Source organism: Dipodomys ordii, unplaced genomic scaffold (genome assembly GCF_000151885.1).
Source record: "Dipodomys ordii isolate 6190 unplaced genomic scaffold, Dord_2.0 Scaffold21, whole genome shotgun sequence".
Classification (NCBI taxonomy): Eukaryota; Metazoa; Chordata; class Mammalia; order Rodentia; family Heteromyidae; genus Dipodomys; species Dipodomys ordii.
Window position 1 is genome coordinate 5,636,741 of NW_012267237.1, and position 14,433 is coordinate 5,651,173.

At 43.2% G+C, this 14,433-nt stretch overlaps 1 protein-coding gene across 1 annotated transcript in view; it reads right to left on the reverse strand.

The window, feature by feature from the left end:
- Positions 1-14,433, reverse strand: part of Sema5a (sema domain, seven thrombospondin repeats (type 1 and type 1-like), transmembrane domain (TM) and short cytoplasmic domain, (semaphorin) 5A) — a 242,964-nt gene that overhangs the window by 8,892 nt on the left and 219,639 nt on the right. Inside the window, exons 15-17 of the mRNA XM_013013883.1 lie at positions 10,086-10,311; positions 7,421-7,639; positions 1,133-1,303 (exon numbers count right to left, since the gene is read on the reverse strand). Of these exons, the coding sequence (XP_012869337.1) occupies positions 1,133-1,303; positions 7,421-7,639; positions 10,086-10,311 (616 nt within the window). The remainder of the gene's footprint in view (positions 1-1,132; positions 1,304-7,420; positions 7,640-10,085; positions 10,312-14,433) is intronic.

Sequence of the window (14,433 nt, forward strand, 5' to 3'; positions counted from 1 at the left end):
TTCCTTCCAGAAGTGGAAGATTTGCTGGGATCTGCTCGGTTCCTTCAGGTGTGCAGGTGCATACAAGCACATGTGTGTAAGAACATGAAAACGGACGCCTCAAGATTGCTTGTGATATATTAAATGAAGTTAAAAAGACATTTTTATGCAGTAGAGAAGGGAGATTTAGGAAATAAACTTGTGTCTTGAACCAAGTAAAGGGAACCATTGTTCCTTCAAAATGTACAAAGTACTGGTGTTTTGAATGACTGAAAATCTGGCTTCACCTTTTCAGTAATCTATGAGCGTGTCAAGGTGAGGGCGAGACACAGAGAACACTGGTACACTTTCCTCCACTTCTTGGGCAGAGAAGCTGCTGTAGCCCACCACCCTTCCTCCCTTCCCCCCAAAGACCCCCCACCCCCGAGCCAGGTGATAGCAGCCCCTCTAACTGTGGGACCTGAGGCTACTGCTAGGGTCCACAGCTAGCAAGAGCTCACCCTGCATCCCACCCTGACTTTCATCAACAAAATCTCAGATTCTACCAACAGACACTGTTTTAGTGTCACATGTTTTGTGGAAGCAGTCTCCACAGCTCGCTTCCCATGAATCCTCTGCTTTCTGTTTTGATTTCATTCATGCTTTATGCTTTCTCTTGAAGCAGAGCCTCTGAAGTTCAGCCACTGATTCTGGGAAGATGGTTCTTAAGCAGTGCACGCTGTCCTCTTGCACTGTCTTAGAACTTGTTTCTAGAACGCCATGTTGGGGGTCACAGGAGGCACAGACTGGCCCCAGCAGGCTGTGAAACAAGAGGCTGCGGCGATTCTCCCCACTCAGGTCTCTCCACAAATGCTTGTTTCTTTCTCATTTATTTTTTCCACACTCCCCTCTCGCTCAACACAGTAAGGTGCTTACCTGAGAGAGGTATTAGTGCTAGTTAGCATGGCCAACGCCAAAGTGGAGCACATTTCCTAGCTGCATAGTGGGGTGCATGAATATACCTCCCAGCTGACGCAATAGGAAAACAATGTCACCTTGAAGGCAGTGGTATGGGGTTGGCTTGCAACTTGCCCATCTTCAGCAACTTCTCCATTTATAAATTGAGGACAGGAGTGAGTTTAACCCTGTCATGAAGTACTGTGGTGCTGCTCACCTGGACAGGGCTGTGTGTTACACAGTGCCTCTTCGGTGTGCAGTCCCAGGCAGATGTCCCCTCCGTAGGCTGGGGCTGGGTTAGTGCATGAGCGGGTCCGCATGTAGTGTCCTCCACCACATGTGGCTGAGCACTTTGACCAGGATGACCAGCAAGACCACATACCATCCACTGGAGAGGGACACAAAGCACACAATTCTAGAATCCAATCCTGTCCAATCTGCCACAGCTACAGGCAGATTCTGTGTGACAGAAGCACTGGCACCCATCACGACAAAACCGAGGCCTTCCGCTGATGGATGCAGTTGCATAATCTCTCCCTACCTCAGCTTTCTTGCTTCTTTCAGGAATTTACAAATATAGAACAGTAAAGCATGAGGATGACAGAAGAGGGTGATTCATGGAATACAAAATACCCAGGTCCTTTTCAGGACTCATATGATATACTACTTGAGGAGAAATAACCATCACATCTTCCTTTCTGTGAACTCTATGCTTTGTTCCCTGACGGGAGAATAGAGAATAGCAAACAATCCCCTTAAGAAGTTAACTGTGAAGGATGGTTTGGAAGTTCAGGCGCTAAGTAACCAAACCAAGTTCAACCACCAGGACTTTATGGAACAGGAAATCAGAGTTCAGGTTGGACATTAAGCATGGCACATTACAGCGTGAAGGTTAGTTAGATGCAATTCCCTGGTCGAGCTTGTCCATAACTGCCCATATGCCTGAACACTCTTTGTCTGCTCACATAAGTCCCTGTCTCCACGAGGCTGGGCTCCTGCCTCATGGAGGCTGGCAGGTCCACCTGGGTCTGGGAGGCTTTGGTGCTCAGTTCATATATTGCTAAAATATAGAGAACTCACATTTCAACTCTAAAAATAGAGAACTCACATTTGACATTCATGATCTGCTGTTTGGTTAATTTCTGACTGAGCCTACCTCTGTTCCCCCAGCCCTACCTGAACACTGGTGAATTCCAGTACCTGACTTGTCAGAGGCAAGATAACATTAAATCCTAGTAGGATGCAAAATGATCATGCTCATGGCAAACCAAATTAAAAGGTGATGACAGATTCACTATTACCATATGTAGATAGTGTCATATTTTGTCTTCTCATTTTCCTAAACAAACAGAAACAATCATAACTGGAATTACCACAATAATTCAGGACAGACGTAGGTTTTGGGTAGAATAATCTACACTGTATTTTCTTATATCCACCATGATGTATGTAACACATCTTTATGGAGTACTATTTCTCTTTACCTATAGGCATCTTTGAGAAGCATGATCAAATTTTTAAAAACACAAGTAAAGGCATCATTTCTATGACAACACTTTTTATAAGTAAAGCAAAACAAATACATTTGAACCCAGTTAAAATGATTTTGCCAGCTAAATGGAAATTTTGTAACATAATGGTTTATAAAATTTTTTTTAAAAGAATTTAGCACTAGGGGCTGGGAAGGTGGCTCAGTGGTTGATTGCTTGCCTTGTATGCATGAGGCCCTGGGTTCGATTCCTCAGCACCACATAAGCAGGAAAAAAAAGAATTTAGCATTGCTCTGATAGTTGAAGAAGCATATTAGAATGTTGGAAGTATGAATCAAATATCTGAGACTGTTTGGAATAACAGCAATAAGAAGGCAGGAGGGCCCAAATTCCTTTCTCATCCCAGTCTTACTCATACTTTCTGGCAGGTGTTTTCTGTCCATGATCTGAGTTGAAGCTTGTACTGTGATGGCTATCCCTGTCCATCCTGTGGCCTAAGACAAAGTCTCATTGCCTCACAAAGCTAGATGTAACAGAGCTTTGATGTCCCAGTTCATATAAGCTAGGCCAGTGCTCAGAGGGTTGCACATGTCCTTTAGATGGGTCATAGCCTGGCTTACAACCAATCACATGTCCTGAAAACCCCTGTCTTTTGTATTATCTGATGAGTTTGCAGATGAATGACCAACAGGCATATGAAAAGATGTGTAGGTGGTATCACTAGTCATGAGGGAAGAAAAAAAATCAAAATCACAGTGAGATGCCATTTCATATCTGCTATGATAGCTAAAAACAGAAGAGTGCTGGCATGGAAATGGAGAAAATGCAGTCCTGGGTGCTGCTGACTGGACTGGGGAAATAGCACCGCATATACAGACAACAGTAGGAGTGTTCTTCAAAAATTAAAGAGTGATTATCAAACCATCCATCAGTCTCAATTCTGGGTACACAAACAACAATAAAAAATTAGGATCTCTGAAACATAGTAGCAAAACCAAGTTCAATATAGTACTACCTACACCATCTAATGTATGGAAACAACTGAAATGTCAGTGTGAATGGAAAGGAAAATTTGATCCCTAGATACTGTGGAATATTATTGAGTCTTTAGAAAGGAGATGTGTTATATGCAACAACAGAGATGCATCTGGGTTATAGTAGGCTGAGGGAAATAAGCCAGGCACACAACAGGTAGGCAAAAGTATGTACTGCACTAGACCACTTACATAGAGCATCTGAAACATGCTGTGTTCCTCTGTTTCTTTTACTTTTTGTTGGTCTTGGGGCTTGAATGTGGGGCCTGGGCACTGTCTCTGAGCTATTTCACTTAAGGCTAGCACTCTACCACCTTGAGCCACAGCTCTACTTCCAGTTTTCTTGTGGTTAATTGGAGATAAGAGTCTCACAGACCTTCTTGGCCAGGCTCACTTTGAACTACAAACCTTAGATCTCAGCCTCCTCAGTAGCTAGGATTATAGTGTGAGCCACTGGTGCCTGGCTTATGTTTCTAGTAGAAACCAAAAGAAAACTTTGGTTTCCAGGGGCAGGGAAGTTGCTGTAAAGTCTCAGTTATTCAAGATGTTAAGTTCTGGAGACCAGCTATATAGTGTTGGGCCTATAGTTAAATAAGGCTTTGTTGTGCACTGAAAAGATTATTCAGAGAGTAGATCTCCTGGTAAATATTTTATATGATCATATATGAATTGAAAAAGGGGATTTCATTGTGTTATTTCTTTATGTGGTATTTCCCTATGTGCATTATGTTAATGACTGCTGCTACTTTTTCTTATCCCACTTTTCCGTCTTTTGAACAATTTTTACTGTGTCTCATTCTGCTTTCATACATGTGTGAGAAGCACTTCAATCAGATTCAACTCCCCTACCACATTGTCCTCACTGCAGCTGCCCACTTGTGGGGAGAGGTCTAGATGCTGAATATGGATGAGGACTCAAAGTATTTGTCTTTCTCACTCTGGGTTATTTCACTTAACAATCTCTAGCTCCATTTATTTTCCTGCAATGGTTAAAAAACCACCAAAAGATTAATATGCTTATCCTAAGCATTTCAAAATCATTTAAATTGTAATGACCTCATATGAAGAGACTGGTTTACATAAGTTATTACATATTATTTCAAAGAGTATTTCTTCTTATCTAGATTCCAACTAGTACTTCCCGCCATTCGCATCTCATCTTGTCTCAAACCTTTCTTCTGGGCACTGGGATCTCTTGATCCAAGTATGAGCAGGATGAGGGAGTACTTGGAGCAGAAGCTGCCTGCTGATCACACTGGAGATTCATCCGCTTTTATTTCATTGTTTTCAGGAGTGTATTTAGTACCTGGTTTTGGTAGCAAAGGAACTCAAAGGGGGATTTCAAGCACTGTCTCACGCCCTGAGCCAGCCTGACTAGTCTGTAATGGCCCCAGATCAGTTGTAAACCTGTCTTCCATCTTCAAATTTGTAATGGCCCCAGATCAGTTGTAAACCTGTCTTCCATCTTCAAATTTGTCCTTGTGTTTTAGGGTTCAGACTACCTCTTGGAGCAGTGATTCTGGAGAGGAGAATGGTGGAGGCTTGCACTGGGTGGAGAAGGATATTGGACGATGTACTATCAGTTCATCTCAGCAAGGACAGCAGAGTTCTAAAGTGGAAATTACAGGGAGTAATGAAATTGTTCTCACTGTGGGTGAACACACAGACATCACTGTGGGGAAATAAGGCTTGCGGAATGAAAGGAACAAAACCAAACTGAGCCGTTGGCCAACAGGCACACACTAAGGAAGGAATGAGGCTAGAGCAACCACTACCACACTAACAAAAGGCACAGTTCCCTTTTATCCTCACAACTACCTTGAGGAATATTCTAGAAATGAATGACCCAAGGCCCAGAGAAGACAGGTCATAGAGCAAATGTCTTCACTCACTGAGAATCAGAAGAGGAAAGGCTAAACACAGAACCAGGTGCATTCCCATTTTGGGGTACACACACTTCCTGCCATTTTTAGGTCAATGGAGAATAAGTCACTGGTTCTTCACTTTTGGAGCTAATTTAGGAGCTGGTACCAGACATCTAACCCTGGAAGGTAAAGAAATGATCATTTTAGTGTGATGGTGACTTACAGTTTTCGTATCCATGAGAGTGAAGATGACACTTTTCACTGTTTGGTTAAATAGCTTATTTTTTTAAAAAAGGAAGCTACAATGTCCCTTTGTATTTATGTACTGCTATCCATAAAAGAGGAGGTAATTTATAGGGAGGAGAATGACCTAAATGTGGTCAAAATAGCCCTACGACCCATCACCCAAGGTTGCACAGGTCAGCCTGCCTCCTGGGACTTCCCACGCCCCTCCCCATTTCTGGGTTGTATTCTCCCATATTTTTAGGAGTAGGAAGAGTTGACCTTTCTACCACTGAACCCTAAATTTGTCCATTCCCTTGTGGAATCGACAAAGCCATTCTGAGTAACTGCACACCACTGTGGAATCTTGGCTTTAGAAGGAAAATGGGAACAGAGCTATTTCAAGATATTCAGGTCATGTATACATAGTTATTGCTTGACCAGAATGTCAATGAAAATAAATACTCTACCCAGATAACGCTAACAGAGTGACTCTGAGCCGAACAGGGACTCTGCACACAGGCACTAGGCAGCAGCTAAACTCTGGTCTTCTGAGTCTGGAGCCTGGGAAGGTGTGGGTCGAGGCCTGACACTCCCACACGGCCTTTCCTTGCGGGATTTACAGCATGACGCTAATCTGTGCTATCACTCATGGCTCTCGCCAAGAACCCCGGGGGCGGGGGGGAACCCTTCCACTAAGGCTGTGGGAAAGAACAGCTCAGTGACCTTTTCCAGTCTTTTGGCACTAGCTTAGGCTGGGAAAGCTGGGTGGGGAGAGGAGGAGTCTCCTGAGATGGCAGAAATTCAGGCAGAGATGTTCCAGAAGGAGTGGCACAGCTGTACAATTAGCGGCATCAATGCAGAGCTGGGTTGCAAAACCAGGAACTGTTTCTTGTATTATCTACGTGTTTATCCACCCACCATCTGTCTGTCCGTCTATCAATCAAACATCCATTCAGCCATCCATCCAACCAGCCATCCATATATCGAATCATCCATCCAACCATCCGCCCATTAACAAATGCATGGTAAGTCCTTCAAGAGGGAAGTTACGTGCTCTTAGAACTCAAAGTGATGAAAGTCAGGCCCCACTCAAGAGTGGTGGAAGGGAGGCCTCCAAAGACAAGAGTCAGAATATTAAGAGGAAAAGAGAAAAGAGTCTTGAGGGTAGGGAGGACCAAAAGGACCCAAAGGGCTCATCTAGCTCATTTTAATGCCCAGTGCTTGCCCAGGAATTCAGTATCATGACAGTCAAGTTTCAGGAAGAAGGCAGAGACATTCAGTTCTGCGTCCCCTGGAGATAAGCTTGTGGCACTCATGACTCCGGATGGGGACTGGGTCCAATGAGGCCAGCTCAGGGATGTGTGGGTGCCCTCAGCTCTGGAAGGTGGCTGACGTTTGAATCAGGGATACCACACATCCCTGGAGACCAACCTCCCCCCAGTCACTGGGCCACTAGCCGTGCACTGGAAGATACTTTCTTAAAATTGGGAGAGAAATAATGACTGTAATATAAGGTCTAGACACCAATGTAACATGAAGGGAAGAGGCTTTACTCCAGACTGTGGTGGAAGTCACACTCTTCAGACATAGAGAATGGAGGCTACATTCTTGAAAAGAGGCTGAACAAAAAATCTGGGGTGTGCATTCAAGTCACGTATCTAGGGTGGGTTAAGACTCAAAGACCCCTCCGTCAGACCTGTGTCCTTCTCTCTCTTTCTCTGTCTGTCTGTCTGTCTGTCATGTCCCTTTCCCACCTTTCTCTATTTCTCTATCCCTGTCTCTTTCTTCCCTTTCAGTCACCTTAGGTAACAAGCTGCGTGAGTGGCAGTACACTAATGGTCTCAGGTGCTTGGCTCTTCTGGACTTGTCTTTGCTAGGACAGGTGGCTTACCTGGGCAGGGTAATATGTTGCATTCCTGGTATTCCAGCGATGGGCCCAGGCAGGGCAGTCCCCCATACTTGGGCTCCGGGTTGTTGCACACTCGCTTCCTGTTCCGAATGCCCCGACTGCAGTCCCGGCTGCACTGGGACCAGGAGGTCCAGGCTGACCACGCCCCATTGACAGTGTGGGCAGAGTATCTCCCTGCACGCAGGAAGTCTCCAGAAAGCCCTGCCAAAGGACCAGAGTGTTATTCTACTGCAGTCCTCGGCCCCATGAGAGCGCATTCTGATTTTTTCCCCTGTATAGCTGGCATGTGTTATGTCTGGAATTACTTTCTCAAATTCAATTGAACCCCTTTTTGCACTTCAAAAGCCAAAAAAAATTGCCATTGAGTTACAACCCCCTGTAATTCAAGCTTCCTCCCTGCAGTTGCTATTCAACAAGGGTGCATATAAGAACTCCACGAGCGTAGCAAACCTTACATAATGGTCTTCTATTTGTAGTTCATTTTCCCCCTACTTCTTAAGGAAATACACTTCTCTCGTTTCCCTTGGGAATTCTACCTCATATCCCACAGGGTGGTGTTTTCCAGGAGGAGAGCCACCTAGAACAATGGGGGAATAATTTAGCCATGCCTCAAACCTGTTCCTTCACCAGATAGCCTGTCAAGTGTGAACTAATGCGTGAATCGCAGGACACCAGACACCTGTCTGCTCCACGGGCCCCAAGGCCTAGAAGTGAGCACGTTTGTGTCCTTGAATCACTTAGCCACAGGCCAGAGGCGTCTGCGTACCCCACCGTCTCAGCATATGCAATACCAAAATACGTTTTCCCCAGAACCAATGGAGCAGTAGTAACAGCAGCATTTGGGGGACAGCACTGTGGATGTAGCTGTCTTACAGGAGTCCCGTGAACAGCCTTTCAAGATTTACTAGGTGCCATGTCTGTTCAGAGCGTTTTAACAGAAGTCATTGACTTTGTGTTTGCTTTGATGAAAATGCCTCCCTGCTCACAATATGAAAAAGCATTCAATAGTTTTCTCAAATGTGGTCACCGTGACACAGTTTTAACAAACACCTCCCACACTGTGAAGGAAGTTCTGCATTTTACTGCTCAAGGCCATGAGGGAGGAAATAAGACACCGATTCCACACATGGCTGAGCAGCCTGGCCGCCACTTACACCGGCCTCTGAGGTGGGGGCAGCATGTTCTACAGAGCAAATGCACTGCAAGTGCTTTTTTCTGATGAGCCACTACTTGTGAGTAATCAATAAAGAATAAATAGGCTTGGTGAAGCCTCATTTCTCACAGTCAAAAGGAAAAACAAGGCCTATTTTTAACTTTTCATGATATCAACACCAAAATACGAAGATAGCCATTATTACTTAATGTCATTAATGGACAGGAAGAATGAACTTCTGTCTAAGCCAGGCCAATGACACAATTTTGGAGAACATATAAAACATCTTTATAAATGTGTATTAAATAATTTCCTACTTTGTATTAACATTTAACATAAATAAATAAATAAATAGGCTTTATAAGTAACTGAGCATGAAAAGAATAAAAATGTGTAAATCCTGGGAAAAGAATAAACTTATTTATAGAACCATAATCCCTTTCTACTTTTTCTTGTATGACACAAGAAACAAAATAGTTCTTAGCCTGTTTTGAAACAAGGGAGCCAATGATGAGAAGCCACAGCAGCTGCTGCTTCTGTGAACTGTAGATCTGGCTGTCAGACTTAGCAAATGAAATAAAGCAGTATCAATTTAATGTGAATTTTAGGTGGAAATAACGTTCGTGCATTTTTACTATTTCCCAGGTACTCTCTCAAATGATGGCAATGGGCCTAGTCTCTTACTTAAGTGTTTATTGCTTGGTTGGTGGTGCTAGGGATTGAACTCAGAACCTTGTCTTGCTGGGTGATGCTCTACCCATGCTCCACTTCCTTTGCTGCTAGACAGATCTTTTCATAGGTATGAACAATGAAATGCACTTCTACCACCTTTGCCCATCTTGGGATTAAGAGGACAACTAAGCTTAATTTTAATGCCGGAGCATCTGTGGATGGCTCCCAATTCTTCCTCCATCTACTCTTTCATTCTAACAACACTGGCTCCAACTATTCTGAGTCTACAATAAGCACCATGCTATTTGGAAAGCTGATTTCACAATACCATCTCCATACAGAATTCCTTCCCTATCACTAATTAAATTTCCACTTGTTTCAGCTACCTGTAGTCAGTCGGGATCCCAAAATACCAATGTCTGTCCTGACTCTTACAGCAAGAGACAACATTCACATAGCATTAGTTACGGTATAGATTTCATAAATGTTTTATTACTCATCATTATTACTCTGACTGTATCTAAGTTATAAATTAGACCTACTTCATAGGCATGTATGCATATGTGTACGTATAGACTGGGCTGTGTACTATCCAGGCCCTCAGGTCTTTCCTTGGGGTTTTCAAAAGTGTTCTCATGAAATAGGGGAGCTGTGGTGTGAAATGAAATTCTTACAACAAGAACCATTCCCTGAAGTCCTGTCTCTGCGGGGATCATGGCAATAAAGACGGTTATGGCCATAGCAACACTAAGGAAATGTGCTGTTGGTTCTTCCATAACCTCTCCCATGCTGTCATGGGTGTGTGCAGCGGGTCAGGCTCACCATCCGTGGAGCAGCCGCTGGTCCCGTCGCTGGAGCAGTAACGCATCTCGATCCTCTGCCGCCCGACCTCCAGCAGGTTCGGGTCGGGCAGGCGGGCTTTGCAGGTGTAGCGGAAGCGCTGCTCGTAGTGGCCGCCGTTGTCTGAGATGTTGACTGGGGTCCAGGGTGTCCAGGGTGTGGTCTTCTTCAGCTCCGGACACGCGTTGGTGTTACAGGGCTGGTACTCCTGGGAGAGAAAAATTAACAGCGTGTCTCACAGTGAGGCGTGAATGTAGTCATCTCGGGGGCTGCTTTTTTCTTTTTTTTTTTTAAGTGAAAGTAAGTTTCTCTAGACCCTTCATATCCTGAGACAATTAAAAGCACGTTCACATTGGACTTGACATCTCCTAGAATGCACTGGACCAATTGGCTGGGGAAGGAATCTGCAGTTTTCTCACCAGAAAACAATGAGAATGACACAAAAACCAGTCACACATCAGAAACAACATCCCGACTCCATAAAATCGTCTTCCTTTCACTTACAGTGAAAGATGCTGGTTATTTTGATGTTCAGTTTGGCTATTTTCTTTAGAAGATTCCATAAGGGAACCAGTTTATGGTCCTTAGGCAACATAATACAATTTCACAACAATGGATATTATAAATCTTGGAAGCACAGATTCAAAGTTTGGAGTGTCCAGTTGCCAATCTGACAATACAGTACCTGGTGTCTATTACACTGTAACTTTTCCATCATTCCTCCCTTGCTTAACAGTGATTTTCACAATCTCTTCTCTCCTTTCCCTCCCAGATGCTTCCTTTATAACCTCAGGTAGGAGGGTCCCGGGAACTTAGTAAAGATCTAAGATACTGTTTTTCTAACCGAAAAAACCAATTTTCACACGATGGGCCAAAACTCCCTACTAAACACTCCAGCCCTCCACTCTAACTATAAGCAGAAAACCACGAATGCCCACATATCAGAAGGAAGCATCCATTGTAAAAGCCAGTGACACTAGCAAGCTAAGAGAAACCAGCAAGTTGGAGGTTATAGGAGCCATGAGAAAAAAAATCTCAAAAGTCATCAATGTATTTAAATTACATAATTTTGTGTAACCAGGAAACCAAAGGTAGAATATGTTGTTGACTGAAGGAAATGAAAAACCATAAAAGATTACATGGGCTCTTGAAAATTTAATGAAAAGAGATGAAAATCCTATGAATACTTTTGGAAGGTGCTGGTAGGAAAATGTCCTAGAAAGCAGAGCATAAAGAAAAAAGAGATGAAAAATGAGACTAGAGAAAAGAAATTCCAAATTGACTGCACAGGTCCATCCCAAGGAAGTTTGAGTAAGTAATCGGAGGAAAATAAATGCTGAAGAACTTAACAAAATCATCCAGAAATTTCTAAACCAAAAGTCTTAATTTGTAAATTAAACAGTCCACAAAAATCACTCATATTTAAGTTCATCATTGTTTCAGCATGGTGTAAAAGATTCTATAAGTTTCTGACAGATCTTTTTTAATGTCACAAGTAAATGAGATAAAAATAAAAACAACCCAGAGCAAACTTTCTATTTCTCAAAGGAATCCCTCGTAGGTAATTATACTCAATTCTGAGTATACTTATTGCAGCCTAAGACTGCTACCAAATTTTAAGTCAAATGCGGGGGAGGAGGGTAGTATAAACATGGTGATGAGGAAGAAGATGCGTCACTCATGTGCCTTGTGTACACCCATTATCAGAAGGATACTGCAGGATGTGCGCCAGCAAAACCAAGCTCAATCCAGAAGACGAGGACTTGTCATGCAGGAAATAAGTCTGCACACAGGGAATAAGGGAAAGGAACCCCAGCACTTGGGTGCAGAGAAACCCAGGAAACCATATTTGCCAAGTTTAGGAAGCAGCCAAGCTAGTTTGGAGTAGGTTCCCTATTCCCCAGTGGGATTTCTTTAGCCATTTGTGAGTAGTATCACCCCTGTCCAGACTGAATAGCTGCTGGATGGTGAATTAATGGTAAGTTCATAGAACTAAAGAAGGATCCCCTCCCGATGAGACAAGAAACAAGTTAATCCCTCCAGGATGGGTAAGTGCTCAGTTTTTGATATGTGCAAATACTCTATTGTGATCTAACCAATATTACTGTACATACTAGAAAACAGCGTATACCAGATGTTAGCTCTCTGGATATAAGTTTAAGAATATTCAGTACGGAGAATTAGGGAAAAAGTTAAGGAGTTCTCTTATTGTAGAAAAAAAAAGCTCTGAGAATGACTTAACTAGGACTGAATGAGTGTTTCATGTTGATAAAAAATACTGTTTGACCAGAAGCTTGCTAGACTCCTCAGGACCTTGAAGACTTTCCAGCCCTCCTCCCTGCCTGCGTGGCAGAGGCTGAGTCTCCTCAGAGAGACAGAGGAGGAAGACAGCTCAGCTGCTGGTGCCCACAAGAAAGCCATTTTCTTCATTAACCCTTTCTAGTCCCACAGTCCCTGTTCAACTGAGTCTAGCGCCTTGCTGTCCAGGAACTCTCTGTTTTCATCTCCAGAGAACAAAATTGCCATTCTCTGTTGGCTCCTTGGTGAGGAGGAAAACAAATCTTCAGGTCTGAAAATGTCTGAAATAAAAGACAAACTTTTCTTTGCCACTGAGAGAGAAAGGAGGGTCATTGCTTCTTTACTCTCTGAAGTCTAGGGTACAAGAGGAAATTATTCTTATCATCCCTGAACTGAGGGTCGCCAAGACCACTTCTGGCTTCTTCAAGCAGCTAATGCATTCCCAGGACTTAGCATGGCCAGAGTCTCTGCTGTCACTTATTCCAAGCAAAGGGTACCAGGCACCATCAGCAATGGGAAGAGAACATGGGTAAATTCTCCATGCAACCAGACTTTCCTAATAGTTGTGTTGACTCTTTCCTGTGCAGTTCCCTTTACTAGTCTTGTGGATTCCTTTATCCTAGGTCTAGTTTATTAAAAAGTAAGATCTAGTTATTCCTCCCCTCAGTTTAATTTTTATTTTTGTATCTTTGGGTCCTGATGCCTTGAACAATCTATTGTTCTAATACCACATTAGTGTTTTCAGTAGGGGGAAAAAGGTAACCAACTTTGTGTCTGTTCTGCCAGTCTAACCTGAAGCCTAACACAATAATTTCACCATTGTTTCCGCTTTCTCAGTCAGTGCTATTAACTTATTTGTCAGAACTGGGTAATGAACTTAAGCTTGCAAGCAAGTACCTATCACTTAAGCCAAATTCCCAGTCCAACTAGATTTCTTTATTCACAATGTATCTTTTTTATTTCCTACAATGAGCAATACTTAGAACTTTTTATGCTTGTAACATCATAGGAATGTAACAGAAAATATGTAAAGCAATCATGGCTGCTTCTATTATTTAGTATCTTCTACCCTTTCCCCCTGACTCACACACCTCCCTTCTACCAACACCAGAAAGACAGATGACTTCATTTTCCATTGTAGGCAGCATCTTTTGTTGTATCACTTTTTGGACACTGCTCTCTCTTCACTTTCTATCTTCTCTCCTCTCCTTCTGTGTGTGTTGTGTCGGTCTGTGTGTACAGTGTATTGCTGGGGATAAACCCAGGCCTTGTTCATGAAGACAAACACTGTACCATTGAGCATATCACCAGTCAACATGTCATCTTTTCTGTGGAGATGCGGGTTACTTTTCCAAAATCTCGAAGTGGTAAAGGTGTCTGAAAGCTGGCTCTGTGTCTGGGTTGGTGTCCTGGTGCTGGTATGAACAGGACAGAGTGTCACATGTGCCAGGGGTGTGGTAGGCCCAGCTCATGGAGGATGAAGACCGATCCCAGCTCCTGAGAGTGGAGCCTCCAGGACCTGCCTCTGTTCAGCGATGCGGCTCACAGATGCTTCCCTGTCTCCTCATGTCCAAGACATAGCTGTCAACTCAGCACTCCTTCCAACTGCTTTTAGGGGTGGATTATGAGGCACTAGCTTGAAATATCGAATGATGAGACTGTGAGAAGTGGCAGGGCCTATAATCTGGCTTTATGTCAATGACCAAAATTATGAAGCAATTCAACTCAGTTGTGACCATGTAGATGGCCTAGCTAGATGTGTAGACTACGATGTGCTGGTTTATTGTTGCTGTCACTGGCCAGATTTGAGTGGAACATGAACAGAATTGCATTGGATATTAATAAAAACAATTTCATTAAAAAACAGTTTTAGGGAGCTAATTACTATTATTTTCCACATAGGATCCTTAATGTTCTGCTGGAAATTATTAGATAAGAATGTATAAGAATATATACAAGTTAACACATTTGCTCATAACGTGTTCCCCAAGGATTCTCTATGGAAGCCAGAAACCCATGCGACACATCGCTG